Source organism: Nematostella vectensis, chromosome 4 (assembly GCF_932526225.1).
Source record: "Nematostella vectensis chromosome 4, jaNemVect1.1, whole genome shotgun sequence".
NCBI classification, from domain to species: Eukaryota; Metazoa; Cnidaria; class Anthozoa; order Actiniaria; family Edwardsiidae; genus Nematostella; species Nematostella vectensis.
This window is the reverse complement of record NC_064037.1, coordinates 5799770-5815108: the sequence shown is the minus strand read 5'-3', so window position 1 is coordinate 5815108 and position 15339 is coordinate 5799770. Positions and strand designations below refer to the sequence as shown.

Genomic DNA, 15339 nt, shown 5'->3' with positions numbered 1-15339 from the left:
TTTTGTTTGTAGTCAATTACTACTGGACGGACAGTGAGCATAGTTAAAAGCTTGTTTTCGCCTTTTACCAGTGAAGTCGTAGACAGCGGTTATCATAGCGATAGAAAAAGGCCCAAGCTAAGATCTTAAAATAGAACTAACGCTCGAAACCTCAGCAAAACAATTGTATCTATAAAGGCTAGATCTTTTATTATTCGTTTGATATGGTTGTTTTAGCCCCTTTTCTGTTTTCTTACACTAAAATAAGACTCTTCAAGTCCAAGGTACATTACTATAATTCATTGCGCGTGCTTATTGGCTAATTATGTTGATTTTAGCTGTCAATCATGTATGGTGACGTCATTCTTTGAATTGTGACGTACTTAAGCGCGAGCTCACAAGTTTCCTCAATCTCTTTGAGAATGGAAGCGCTTGCAAACCTCACTGAGGAATGCAGGAATTGAGGTTAAATTGTGATTTATCAGTTTTATATTTTTGGCTGCTTTTTCTTTGTTCAGTTAGAAGCGGCGTTCGGGTGTGTATCGCAAGTTTTTCCAGGCTAGCGAGAAGTTATCGTCGCCAGAGGCTTTTACGCCTCCGCGGCGAGAGCCGAAGCTCTCAACACTCAGCGGAGTGGTACAAGGATGGGTATATCATTGGCGACAGGCAGTTGCCGAAATCACGGATTATACAGGTTGGCAAAGATGTTTATGTGGTGACTTTGCGAAAAAGGCATATAAAGAAGCGCAAACAAAGAAAAGGGAGAGACAAGAAAAGCAATGAACTCCTGCGCGTGCAAGGCAAGAAGAGCAAGCGGAAGAGCTCCGTTCGTGACATATGGGCCCCAAATAAGCGCACACAGCGCAAACAGAAGAGAGTTAAGAAATGGGTGAGGAGGAACGCGTATAAGCTCATCTCACGACATATCCCTCAAGACATGTGCAGCAGCAAAGTGGAATTTTCAGGCAAGGACATCAGTAAAAAGCTGAGAGTCCTGGATTGCTCGAGATGGCTGACGGAGCAGAGAGTCCTGGATTGCTCGAGATGGCTGACGGAGCTGAGAGTCCTGGATTGCTCGAAATGGCTGACGGAGCTGAGAGTCCTGGATTGCTCGAGATGGCTGACGGAGCTGAGAGGTAGTGGTTACGGGGGGATGCTGTCCTTGTTCATGGCGGATCGAGATGAGCAGGCGCCATTACGTGATCACACCTCCTTACCTGTGACAAGGGAGGGAAATGCTGCTGGAAATGGTTCCCCAGACGGTACAACACAAGTACCAGAGGACCGGGAAGGATCTGGTAATACAGACGGTACAGCACCAGTACCAAATGACCAAGAAGAGTCTGGTAATACCGATGATACAGCACCGGTACCAAATGACCAGGATGTGTCTGGTAATACAGACGGTACAGCACCAATACCAAATGACCAGGAAGGAGCTGGTAATACAGAAGGTACAGCACCAATACCAAATGACCAAAAAGGATCTGGTAATACAGACGGTACAGCACCAGTACAAAATGAGCAGAAAGGGTCATTTGGCTCAGGGTACTCGGAAGCCGATCATCCGGCTGCAGCTTCACAGACCCAGGATGTTTGTGATACAAGTGACTCACAGCATCAATCGCAACAATCGCTCGACACAGCTTTTAACGAGATCTTGGTAAGTACCTAGTAAGTACTTTCGTCTCGTCACAGCTATCAACGAGATCTTGGTGAGTACCTAGTGAGTACTTTCGTCTCGTTGATAATGCTGCTTTAAAATCTTTGATCTGCGTCAAATCCTACAAATCGTAATGTAAGTAAAACCATATAATCCAAATACAATAACAGCCTCCCTTTTGACGCAATCAGCATTATTTCGTGAGAATAAATATTCAGTGCCTTGTCAGCTAATTTAGTTATCAAGACTGGTCTTGATAAGTTATGTTTTTACTGCAGACTGGTCTTGATAAGTTATGTTTTTACTGCAGACGGTCTCGGTGGACGAAATGTCACCCCACGGCACAAAAAACAACGACGACAAAATGGCGACTGGGGTTGTCACCGTCACAAAAACATCGGATGATCATGTCAAGCAAGCTGTCACACCATCACCAAATGATCCAGTGAGGCCATCTGCCATTGTTATCACGCTGTTGTCACATCACCAAGTCACACAATCTGCATGTAATACCATGTTTCCATTAGATGAAGATTGTCAGTTCACACCATCTGCTACCGATGTCACGCAAATATCATATGATCAGGTCATGCCATCTTGTGATGCCCCAGCAACATCAGATGATCAGGTCACGCCATCTTCTAGTGATGTCCCAACAACATCGGATGATCAGGTCACGCCATCTGCTAGTGATGTCCCAACAACATCAGATGACCAGGTCACGCCATCTCCTAGTAATATTCCAACAGCATCAGATGATCAGATCACGCCATCTTCTAGTGATGTACCAGCAACATCTGATGACCACGTCACACCATCTGCTAGTGATGTTCCAACAACATCAGATGATCAGGTCACGCCATCTGCTAGTGATGTACCAGCAACATCTGATGACCAGGTCACGACATCTGCTAGTGATGTCACATCAACATCGGATGATCAGGTCACGCCATCTGCTAGTGATGTCCCAATAACATCAGATGATCAGGTCACGCCATCTGCTAGTGATGTCCCAACAACATCAGATGATCAGGTCACGCCATCTGCTAGTGATGTCATGTCAACATCGGATGATCAGGTCACGCCATCTTCTAGTGATGTCCCGAAAACATCCGATGATCAGGTCACGCCACCTGCTAGTGATGTCCCAACAACATCAGATGACCACGTCACACCATCTGCTAGTGATGTTCCAACAACATCAGATGATCAGATCACGCCATCTTCTAGTGATGTACCAGCAACATCTGATGACCAGGTCACGACATCTGCTAGTGATGTCACATCAACATCGGATGACCAGGTCACGCCATCTGCTAGTGATGTCCCAACAACATCAGATGATCACGTCACGCCATCTGCTAGTGATGTCCCAACAACATCAGATGATAAGGTCACGCAATCTGCTAGTGATGTCCCAACAGCATCAGATGATCAGGTCACGCAATCTGCTAGTAATGTCCCAACAGCATCAGATAATCAGGTCACGCCATCTCCTAGTCATGTCACACCAACATCAAATAATCAGGTCACGCCATCTCCTAGTCATGTCACACCAACATCAGATGATCAGGTCACGCCCTCTGGTAAGGATATCTCTCCAGTCCAATCTGAGTTGAACATTGATTATCAAGACCCCAGGTGTAGGGAGATTGCGACTTTTAATACCCTTAAAGATTCTATCGTTCTGGCGCCAGCTCAAAAAATCATAGACGATGAAGTTCAGCAGAAAGGAGATACCAAGATCGTGACTGCTTATACTCCTAAAGAGTCGGGTAAAGAGATCACGAATGATGATGATCTGTCTAAACTTGGCATTGACCGATTGACTTCTACCCCCCCTAAAGAGTTGTGTATTCCGTCGCCAGCTGATAAGAGCATCATTGATCACAATCACGATCATTTGTCGCCTGGTGACACTCCTATAGAGTTGGCCGTCTTGATGGTAGCTGAAAATAACATGGATGTTCAAGACGACAGCGAGGTTGCGAGCGATAAAGCGTCGAATGTAGAGAACAGTGAGAAAGACATTGAAGAACTGACTTTAAACCCCCATAAAATGTCAAAAATTAACGACATCTTTAATCATGAGAAGAACTTTAAAACACCACTTGTTGGCTCTGCTAGTGAGTCCGGTGCTCAGTCGTCATGTAATGATACAGTTTATGAACAAAGCCAGTCTGTGGATGTTATTAAAGTACCTAATATCGTGGCAGGAATCAAGGAAGGAATCAAGAGAGACACAACTATTCCCGCGGAACCTGCCGTATCCACCAGCGATACCCCTGTCGAGGACAGGCAAGTCCGTTTTGCACCGGACACTACCACTAACCTTCCGGTAGTCAACAAACAGCCTCACACATCTGTCATCGCGGCCAGGAAAGCGGCGGAATCCTCATCCGCACACCAACCACCACTACACCCTAATTTATTGGAAACTACTACAGTAACTAAGGTAACGCCTGCCTCGCCCGCGACAAAGCCCACCAAAGTCGCCCCATCCCCCGAACCGAAGCGAAGGGATATAAAAATTACTGCTTGGAGCGATGGAGAGTGCAGTTTTTCTACGCAGAATGCTGGCAGAGATGTCTCGCAAACGAGAGCTGCTGTTGGATTGAGAGGGGTGCCATGTATCTCATCGGAAACAAACAGAAGTGGAGAAAAAGTTACTTGTTATCTTGTTGGGAGAGACTCAGAAGGTGCAACCAAGTCAGAGCCCCCGAGCCGTCCACGGTATGATCACTTGAGCATTGAGCGCCCTGGTCTTGTTGGTTGGTTGCGTCAGGGACTGAGGAGAATAATGAACAACAGGAACAAAGTCGTTCCCACGGTGACTTGTGATGGGCAGACGAACGTCCTTTTGAGCCTCAGTGTAATCGATCCCAGCGCCCTTGCAGAGGAGCTCACCATGATTGATAGCGAGATGCTTCGGGAAATAGAGTTTGATGAGATCAAGGGCGGTGTATGGAGGACAAGCGAGATGGTAAGAAAAGGAATTTATGTTTGTAAGTTAAAATGTACACGTTTAAGTTAAAATGTTGACTTTGTCTCGATCCAGGAGCAGCGGTCCCCGCACGTGCATGCGATGATCCAGTTCTACAACAATCTTTCCGCCATCTGCGTGACAGAGATCCTGTCCAAGGAAAAGACCAAGGACCGCGCCCACGTTATTGCTAAGATCATTAAGGTAGTGTACCATATGTCAGCAGGCACCGCGCCCATGTTATTGCTAAGATCATTAAGGTTAGTGTACCATATGTCAGTAGGCATCGTCTTGATGAAGTAAGTTATTGAGTTTCGGTCCGATAGCTTAGCAGCATCCATTGTGTTGTCCAAGAAAGTTACAGAGCGCAACCAAGCTGATAATTTAGGCGAGGTACATATTAAGTGGATCAAGGATCACGCAAAGATCATCAAGGTCAATAGCTTAATGATCCATGTGAAAACATTGGCGACGTTCTGTACGATACGTTAAAAGGCATTGTGTTTATCAAGTAGAAAACGTTCAAAAGTGATCGCAATGATTATTGAAGTACTGTACTATGCGCTAGCGGACATCTTCTTAAGCATGTCAATCAAGGAACGCGCCTTAGTGATCGAAATTATCATTCAGGCAATGTACTATACGTTGTGTAAGAAGAAGACATGATATTAGTCAAGTACTATGTATCAGCGTAAATTTTCGTTACCATAATAACTGAAAGTTGTACTACACTTTTTCTCTCTTGTTTTTATTATATCTCACCAGATTGCCGAGAAGTGCGCGCTGATGAATAACTTCAATAGTTGTAAAGCACTGCTGTCGTCCTTCCGCTTTCATGTGATTTCAAGGCTATCGAATACTTGGAAAAAAGTATCGAGAAAAGCCAAAAGGTTTGTATACGCTCCTGAGATGATAATCATCTACGTTATACGCAAATTCCCACGTACCTTTGTTTTAGCTGTAATTGCAAAATCTTGCTTGATTATACTAACAAACGTTCTTTTTCCTTAAACAGTACTAAGGCTCACCTTTTGGCGCAAATGTCTTCTCTCGACGACATCGCAATCATGAGACGACACCAAAGAGTGTGTCTTAAACGAGGCGTCAACTCTATCCAGTTTCTTGGTGACATTCTGCACCAGATACACTACATCGAGGAGTGCTTTTCACGGACAAGCGATGCAAGTGACCAACCCGCTACCGGAGAATGCGACGCCTCTACCTCGACAGTCAAGGACGGCGATACATCTGTAGTCTCTACAGTCAAGGATGGCGATACATCTGAAGTCTGCCAATCGTTTGACAAAGGGATGATGAACGTTGCATCTAACCTACCCTCGAATGAGGTAACTGATCTTATATCGTCAAATCCCACTGAAAACATCTGCCATATCGCGGACGCTGACCTTTCTAATAATGGCTTCGACCCCTCACCTCCTGTGTTGCTTAGCAACCCAAGGCAAGGTAGCTGTACCCATGATGCTCTTGAGGATGAGCTACGTCAGATGTTGCAGACCTATCAAGACGCCGCACAGGGTTACCGGTTCTCCCGCCGTCCCGCTGTCAAATCTTTCCTCTTGAACGCGACAATTAATGACCCTGAGGACAATGTTGATCTGTCGTACGGCCTGCGGTTTTTCGCTAACGAACAATGGAGGAAAGGGAAGGGCGTCCCTTTCTCATCTCAGAAATCAGTGATGCCCTAAATAGGAAAGTTTCTCTAATGTTTCTATAATCACTACCCTGAATAAAATGCACCCTTTTTGCCGGTATGTAAGAGTTCGGGATCTCTTTTAAACAAACGGAGTAGAGAAGTGAGCAGCGCACTTAATGAATTCTCTATTGTGGGGTGCCGACCCGTGTGGTTATTTTTCCATCGGTTATAAAATGTTGAAAAAATCACAAAACAATTGGCCCAAGCAAAGAAGTAAGATATCTATTATAAAGCGCCTATAGAAAAACAATTTAATTTCAAATTGTATTGCGTGTAGTGTCTTAGCGGGCATAATTGACCAATGAGAGCGCATATAGCACTACAGCTTTATAATTAACATAGATACACACCTAACGCACCTGCAAATCAAACAAACGCCCGAACCCCCGAACCCCCCCCCCCCCCTCATATTGAACCACCACTTCTCACTATTGAACGACAAAGCCTGTACTCAAGCCTATTTGATGACAGTAGACAATGTGGAAAAATAAGTTAAGGACATTTCGAGAATTTAAGTATGATTATAAATTTGAGAATTACCTAACAGAAATCGATAATCTAGACCATCGAAGACCTTTGAAAAAACTAAGAGTAAGCGATCATTTTTACAAGTCTAAAGAGGGTAATACAATAGAATTTATGTCTGTCTGTCTGTCTGTCTGTCTGTCTGTCTGTCTGTCTGTCTGTCTGTCTGTCTGTCTGTCTGTCTGTCGAAACTCAAATAACAAACTTGGCTAAAAGGCACGTCAAAATTTCATAGAAAAGCATTAGAGCAACCCACATCTTTGCGACAAAAATTACAAGCTCGTTCCTGTGGGTGATTGGGAACAGAGCCTATACTAGCAAAAAATTGGTTTGCAGCACTTGTACTATAGTGGTTTCCTTTGCGGCCCCCAGCGGAGCTGCAAAGGAAACTACTTGTATTACCGTGACACGTCTCGTTCCAGTCCCCTCTAAGTGAGAGTGGGTCGAGTTGTATTAGTATAGTGTCGAGAGGTCAAGTCGAGAGGTCTCTTTCCTTGCTCTTGCACAGGATATTTATGCGTGAATAAGCGTAGACTGTCAAAATGCTAACTGCTCTTCGAGTATCGCGGGCTGCTCCCTTGTTTCTACATGTTTCGAGGCCATGCAACAAGGCACAATCCTTCTTTATCACTTCGAGCTCGCACCTTCGTAAGAAATTTAATTTCCCATTGTCCCCTGACGAGATGCCAAGAGCTGGTGGCATAGCTACCATGATGAGGCTCCCTCATCAGAAATCAGCCGTCGGTCTGGATGCTTGCTTTGTTGGTGTTCCGTTTGATACTGGGACATCTAATAAAACTGGAACAAGGTAAGTGGCATGTAGCGGGCTTTTATAGCGTGAGTTCAAGGTGACGGCTAACCCCGTGATATCGATTGTTTATTTGTCACGTGGTACGAGGCTCGTGTCGTCTCACAGCAGCAGTACCAAGGTAGTAATCCTAAATTCTGTGCAATTCGGAAAAAGAGACCTCTTTTGTCGCGAGCTAAAAGTTTGCTTGTTTATACAGATTGGTGGCAACACCAAATACCCGCCCACAATTGTTCTACATAGAAAATTCACACTAATAGAGGCATAAATACAATGGAACTTAAAATTAGAGATGGGGATTTGACATGTGTGCTGACATGTGGTTGACAAGGTTAGGAAGCCATTGTAATGCGCTGATGACTTTGCTTTTTCAAATGCGAAGTTCAAAACGCTCATGCTCTTTGGAAAAGGGACAAAAGAAATATTATATGTCTTTTCCACTGTGAGGCACCATTAAATATATATATATATATTGCACTAGTCAATTGAAACCCCCACCCCCATGGTCCCGGGGAAGGGTGGGGGGTTAGACTTTGACCCTGTACAAAACCGAGAAAAGCCCCCACCCCCTCGGGACAAAACAGCAGTTAAATGCCCCTACCCCTTGGGATGCAAACTATAGGCAACTACTCGACAACAAGTCATCTGAAATAAGCTTTTTTTTATCTTTCAAAGCCAGTACACTTCAGCAAGTACATTTGTACCAATTACTATGAAGATAACAGTTACAAAAAAGATGGAAACATAAATCATCTTTATCTGGCATTATTATTTTTTAAATATTCATTTTTGCACATGTTGCCGTGCAGCATGCCACAGGCTGATACATGGAATTGCTTGCTACAGAAGAGTCTCAAGCCAGAAACTAACATGATATTTGTGACACTATTCACTATTCTAGGTATGGGCCTAGACAAATAAGGTGGGAGTCTAGTATGCTGCGGCCATATAACCCAGCTACAGGCGCTGCACCCTTTGAATCGCTCATGGTTGCAGATGTTGGAGACATCCCTATCAACAACTTCAACATTAGCAAGACTGTAGACATTATACGCACAAAGATTGAGGAATTTATTTGTGATGGCTGCTTCCCCCTGACCATGGGTGGAGATCATACCATTACCTACCCTATTTTGCAAGCGATAAAGAATAAACATGGACCCGTAGGCCTGGTCCATGTGGATGCACACATGGATTTGCACAACAAGATGTGTGATGAGGCTGTGTATCATGGTAGTCCATTTTTTAGAGCTTTTGAGGAGGGTTTGCTTGATCCTAAGAGAGTTGTACAAATTGGTCTCAGAGGAAGCTTATATGACAATAATGCCTATAACATACCAAAGGATTTCGTAAGTATTTTAAGCCATAGAGAAATTAATGTTCTTTAATTCCATGACTGTTTCTTGATGCCAATTGCCAGGCCTTATGTTCTTCTTTTAGTTAGGATGTAGGGGCAGGCCTAATTGTTCTGTGTAGTCAACTGCCTCCTACCTCTACAAGCCTTAGTCAAGATCCCTGGGGTTGAAGTTGAGGGCTTAGGACTATAATCAAATTACATCTTTAATTTGGGTTATTTCTGCACCCCTTACTATATAAATACAGGGAATTTATCTAAATCACTAAAAGTATATATATCCATGCCTGCCAATTCAGATGTGTAGGTCAATGGGAGAGTAGGAAAGAAATTGATGGGTCAAGGGCATCTTAACATATTTCTTTGAAAAAATGATCAAATTTAGTGCAACATTACTGGATATATAAATTTTTAAATCCATTGCTCTCAAGATATTGTGTTGCTTCCATGATGATTTTTAGTGGGGTTGCAGCTTACACCCTGTCTGCTGCTGTACCGCTGAATTTGCTTTGGGATGGGGTTGTAAGGGTTTGTGAATTTTGCCTTATTGGTGTGGACTTATTTTGCAGTATTGTGGTTTTTCTATTGTGCTTTACGGTTATTTGGACTGAAGTAGTCGTAAGGGGCATGTAAAAACTGGTAAAGAACAGAAAAGCACCATAAACGAGCCCGGCACTGTAACACTACACTCTACTAAACTACATTAAAATATGAAGAAAATACTCCTCGATGTTCAATTGGTTTTATTGACAAAGATGAGGAAGTCCTATGGCAATACAATAAATCAAGGATTATAATTAAACTGAGGATTACAAATAACGGTAACCAGGATATAACAAATGAACGCGTAGGACTTACATGAATAATGTTCAAAACAAGATGGCCGGCTGCTCTCTTCTGAGCCGGTCAGCGGTCTTACATAAGACCTAGGCCCTAGCGGCCAGCGTCACACACTCTTCATCCCCCCCAGTCCGTGAGTCTATACTAAGTCTAGAGTCTATACAAGGCTAGACGAACGGACTCCTGCTACTGTCCAATTCCCTGTCTCTGGTTCGTAGCGTTTTGGTCGTGTTCTCGCACGAGTTGGCCTTCTAGGTTCAGGGAGTGGCTGCGGGGCCTGAGATGAGGCGTCAGGCATACAAGAGGATACAGGGTCATTGTTGGCTTGAGTGGTAGGTGGTGTTTCAGCGACGGGTTCAGCGGGTGGAACTGTCTGGTTGCACTCTGTGGGTATGACGGGATGGCTACCGTGTGAGAGTTGGGTGGTGACGTGAGGATTGCCCGTCAATGGTCCACTGCCTGTGGGAGGCGACGGTGAGCTGTTAAGTGTGGGTTGACACTCTGGAGATCTGGGTGGAGGTGGTGGCGTCCTGTACTGATGGTCTGGGGTGGGCGTGGCCGGGGTGTATGCACGAAGGAACCGACGATTACGCAGGGTCAACCGTCCTGAGCCATCCACCTTTATCCTGTATTGGTCGTGGCCTGGCGACTCCACTACCATGCCTGAGCGGTCCCATTTGTTCGGGTGTGGGCCCTGCTGGTTCTGGATGAAGACCCTTTTACCTAGCTTCAGAGGTCGAAGTGGTTTGGAGTGGCTCGTCAATGATTCGGTGGTACGTGATATGCGGGTCCGAAGGGCATCTTCCTTTGCCGCCCATGCTTGCCGCCACAGGGGTCGGATGTGTGGATTAGAGAACTTCTCTAGTCGATTGACGAACATGAGGGAGTCTCGAAGGGGTCGACCGAATATGATTTGGGCTGGTGAAAGGTCGCAGTCCCGGTCCGGTGTGTTTCGTAGCTGTAACATGGCACGCAGGAAGCGATCGTTATCAAGGCTGCTGTTAGGACCAGTATTGGACATCAGGAGACGTTTAGCTGTTTTGACTGCCACTTCTGCTCTCCCGTTGGATTGTGGGAAGCCGACAGAAGACAGGCGGTGTTTGATCCCCCAAAGTCGGAGAAAGGTCTCGGTGCCGCCTGCTGTGAACTCTGGTCCGCCATCGCTTGATATCTCTGTTGGCACGCCAAAGGTGGCGAAGAATGCTCGGAGGTGACGGACCAGGCCAGCGGAGCCCCCTAGGTCAGTACCTGCGGTGGAGCTGAGGACCTCCACCCATCCAGAGAGCCGGTCTCCGACAACTAGGTAGTGGCGGCCACCAAAGTCAAAGAAGTCAGCGTAGACAGCCTCGAACGGGGTAGATGGCGGAGAGGTCGGGAGGGGCGGTGTGGCCGCTTGTGACGGGGCGTTGCGGTTGCAATCTGTGCATCCGTCTCTGGTGCCCTGAATGTCCCGTGACATCCCCGGCCAGAAGACAATGGCACGCGCTTGCTGCTCCATAGTAGAGGCTCCTTGATGTGCAGCGTGTAAGTGCTGGAGGACCCGTTTGCGGAGGGACATGGGCACAACCACACGGTCGTTGAGTAGTAGAACGCCATCCTGTGCATATATCGACTCACAGAGATGTCCGAGACTTGAAAGCGCCGGGTCGTTAGGGTCAACAACAACATCTTGTTCAATGAGGCGTAGGAGGTGACCTAGGCATGGGTCCGTAGCAGTCTCTTGTGCGAGGATCGGCCACGAGATGGCCCCAAGATCATGTGCGTCGTTCCTGATGGAGGCCATGAGGGCCGACTCAACCATGTCCGGTACACTAGGAGTTGAAGTTGCGAGACTGTTAGTTGAGCCTGATGGGGATGGGTGTCTTGATGTGGCGTCAGCCGCCTGGTTACTTTTTCCCGGTCGATGGGTGATGGTGAAGCGCCACGGGAGGGTACGCTGCTTTAACCTGAACAGACGGGAGTTGGTGATCTCATCGAGGGTGCGATCGCCGAAGATTTTGACTAGAGGCTTGTGGTCGGTGACTACCACAAGGTTGTCGCAACCCTGTGTGAAGTACCGGGTTTGCTCGAGACCCCAGGCAACGGCCGGGGCCTCTCCCTCGATGGCTGCGTAACGTTGTTCGGCTGGGGAGAGGAAGCGTGAGCCAGCCAGAGTGATCCGCCATCCTCCTGGGCAGCAGTCAGGTATACCAGAGGGGCAGCTACAGTGTTGCTGGAGGAGGAAATAACCAATACCTCTTCGGGACCAGTCGGGGCGAAGGCAGGTGCGCCTCTGCATGTCGTAGATTTCCACGCCCTCGCGGATTGCCTGAACTATGGCTTCTTTGGACTCTTGGAAGGCAGACTCCAGGTCAGGTGACCAGGTGAATTTGCACCGTGGGCTTAGGAATGGCTTAAACGGCGCCATGGTCTCGCGCAATTGGGCGTAGTTGGCCACCTGGTTGACCAGACCGAACCAGCTTCTGATGTCTGTCGTCGATTCAGGAGTGGGGAAATCACGGATGGCATCCAGGTACTTCGGGAGTGGCTCTATGGTTGAGTCGGACACCCTAAAGCCGGCGAAGTCCACACACTTTTCGGCGAACTGAAATTTGTCGGGGTTCAGTACTATACCGGACTGGCCTACGCATGTAAGGAAGTCGATGGATCGCCACCAGTGTTGTTCTAGGTCAGTATCATAGTGGATTGTGTCGTCCACACACCGCTCTTTGCGCTCAAAGGCTGATAGGATAGCATCGAAACGACGGTTGTAGCCATCCCCTGACGAGAGGAATCCTTGTGGTGCCCTGGTGTAGCGCCAGCGCCCGAAGGGCGTAATGAAAGTGGTCAGGTGTCGATCTGCCTCGCGTAAGGGAACGCTGTGATAGCCGTTCCAAGCGTCGGTGACGGTCTTCCAGGTGTCCTTCGGAATTCGGCGGGCGAGGTGGAAGGGAGACTCCATGGCAAAGGTCTCGCGCTGGCAGAATTTGTTTAGTGGCGAGAGATCCACAGTCCGGCGCGGTGAGCCGTCGTGCTTCCGGGTCACAACCATGCGGTGGCACCATGTGACAGGTTCCCCGTAAGGCACTCGTTCGATGACACCAAGGGCCTCGTCCCGGAGAAGGTCGTCGTATACCTTTTGCTGCCAGTGAAGAGGGATGGTGGCCGGGGTGTGGCACGCTCTGGGTGTGGCTGCTGGGTCTACATGTATCTCGATGGGTGGTCCGTCCATGCACGGGAGCGCACGATGGGGGCAGGTGTTGAACGTCGAGGAGGCATACCTCTCGAGGAGCCAGTCTTTCATGCGGCCATTGTTCTCCGGGGTGCAGGGGAATGGCAGTTCCGACGGACGTTGTGGTGGCACCGTGCGCTGGGGACAATGACAGGTCGGATCAGAAGGGGTGTTTGGTGCTGTGCAGCCGCCGTTGATGGAACGGGTGGCGTTGATGGATGAGTGCGGCTCTGGTATGCTGCGGCCATGGGGGGTAGGTCGGCGGCCGTCGTGTCTTCCAACCGGGTTCGTCGGGAAGTCCGTAGATAGGAGACCGAGGTTGAGGAGGGACTCATAGGAGAGGTACATAGCTCGGACTGAGCTGCTCACGTACACCATGGAACGGCAGCACGTGGCCTCACCGTTGGGAGGAGCTGTGGAGAGTTTAGCGAAGAAAGCACCGTCGATGGCTATTGGAGACCGGTTGGCGGCCGACAAGCTGAGGTTGACCGGTTGCAGTTCATCGCGCGAGAAGCCGCATGCAAGGAACTCCTCTAGGGACCAAAGGTCGGACTGGGCACCAGTGTCGGCCACGGCTGATATCTGAGCTACGAGGTGATCGCGAGGACGGGAAGTGGCTCCCGAAGCTGATGGAGTATCGAGCGATATAGTGATGTTTGTCCGCGGATGATCACGGAGTTGAGCTCGTCGCCACTCCCCCTTGGTGAAGATATGGTGATCCAGTTTGGCGGGCTCGTTCTGTGGTCTACCACGAGAGCGAGGTACGGCTCCGGATTGTAGAGATGCGATCTGGGAGATCGGGCCTGACTCGATGGCGGACTGTTGACTTTTGGCTGGTTGTCGCCTTTTGCGCCTACGGGCTCTGTAGCAATCGATGCATACCTGATGAGGTTTGGAATTCCAGCCCCGAGATCCTTCTGAGAAGACGTGAAATGACACTTTACAATCAGGACAGGAGGCCTGTCGTGATTTCTCTGCTGCGCTTGGTGACCGGTCTGAGGGTGGCGTGTTTTTGTTACGCTGGAAGGACGACATCGCGGACAGGGTTGAAGACGGTAGGGCGTTGCGAGCCATCTCTTTACTCTCCACCGAGGCAATGACGTCATTAATTGGGTTGGTCAAGATATCTGTAATGCCCAGAGTCTCACGCCTTATGTCTGAGTCGTAAATGCCATTTAAAAGGACGTCGCGTATGATGTGGTCGGTGTAGTCAACGGGTTGGCCACACGCACATGCTGCTGTGTATGCGCACGTTTCCGCTTTTCCCCGCACCCTGGCTGCGAATGCACGAAAGGTTTCGTCCCGTTCTTGTTTTAACTGGAGCAGCTCGGTACGGAGGACACATGTAGCGATAGGAATGACAGCTAGCGAGCGCATGGCTGCGGTCAAATCTTGCAAGGGCAACGAGGTGGCTCCTGGGTTGGCTTTCAGTAGGCTGTCCCCGAGGTCAGGGCCGGCACACTGGAACAGTTGGAAAGGCGCCTGGGCGTCAGTGATGCCAGATCCAGAACGGAAAACCCCCCATCGGCGCATGAATATGTTCCATTCCTCGATAGAGATCCCTATGTCCACTTTGGGTCGGTCGAGTTTCGGGCCTCGGGCCGGCGGTGGGGCAGTAGGAGCGGGAGGTAGTGCTTGATGTGCGAGGCCGTGGTTATTTAGTAACGCTACGGCGATTGCATCAGAGACATCCTGTGTTTTGAAGTCACAGTTGGGTACCGAACATTCGACGATCACCATGATAATGACTTCCTCATGAAGAAAATACTCCTCGATGTTCAATTGGTTTTATTGACAAAGATGAGGAAGTCCTATGGCAATACAATAAATCAAGGATTATAATTAAACTGAGGATTACAAATAACGGTAACCAGGATATAACAAATGAACGCGTAGGACTTACATGAATAATGTTCAAAACAAGATGGCCGGCTGCTCTCTTCTGAGCCGGTCAGCGGTCTTACATAAGACCTAGGCCCTAGCGGCCAGCGTCACACACTCTTCAAAATATGCCAATATTATTATTATATATATTTTGATGCAGTTTAGCAGAGTGTAGTGTTGGGCTATTGCCGCTTATGGTGTTTTTCTGTGCCATTTACCAGTTTTCACACGCCCCTTGACCCTACTTCAGTCAAACAAAAGAAAACTTGTGTCACTAAACATTGATAACTGTCTCAGGGTTTCCGTGTCGTCCCTGCGGTGGATTGCTGGTACAAGTCTATGGCGCCACTCATGGCTGAAGTTCGGGAGCAGATGGGT

General features: G+C 47.9%; 3 protein-coding genes across 3 annotated transcripts; 2 read left to right on the top strand and 1 right to left on the bottom strand.

Moving 5' to 3' along the window:
- The first annotated feature begins 326 nt into the window (after nt 1–326).
- Nucleotides 327–6604, top strand: LOC116616206 (mucin-5AC). Its single transcript, XM_048726151.1, has 6 exons — nt 327–333; nt 498–1642; nt 1953–4625; nt 4701–4829; nt 5391–5515; nt 5641–6604. Exons 1-6 carry the CDS (start codon nt 327–329, stop codon nt 6329–6331), a joined length of 4770 nt encoding a protein of 1589 aa, XP_048582108.1. The 3' UTR covers nt 6332–6604.
- A 943-nt stretch (nt 6605–7547) lies between these two features.
- Nucleotides 7548–9060, top strand: LOC5509339 (agmatinase, mitochondrial). The gene is made up of 2 exons (XM_048726150.1): nt 7548–7672; nt 8574–9060. Exons 1-2 carry the CDS (start codon nt 7548–7550, stop codon nt 9058–9060), a joined length of 612 nt encoding a protein of 203 aa, XP_048582107.1.
- Nucleotides 9061–10023: 963 nt separating this feature from the next.
- LOC125561778 lies at nt 10024–15099 on the bottom strand. The gene is made up of 2 exons (XM_048726149.1): nt 14981–15099; nt 10024–14888 (listed from the first exon to the last, which is right to left on the bottom strand). The coding sequence occupies exon 2, from the start codon at nt 14815–14817 to the stop codon at nt 10024–10026; it is 4794 nt and encodes a 1597-aa protein (XP_048582106.1). The 5' UTR covers nt 14818–14888; nt 14981–15099.
- Nucleotides 15100–15339: the final 240 nt, after the last annotated feature.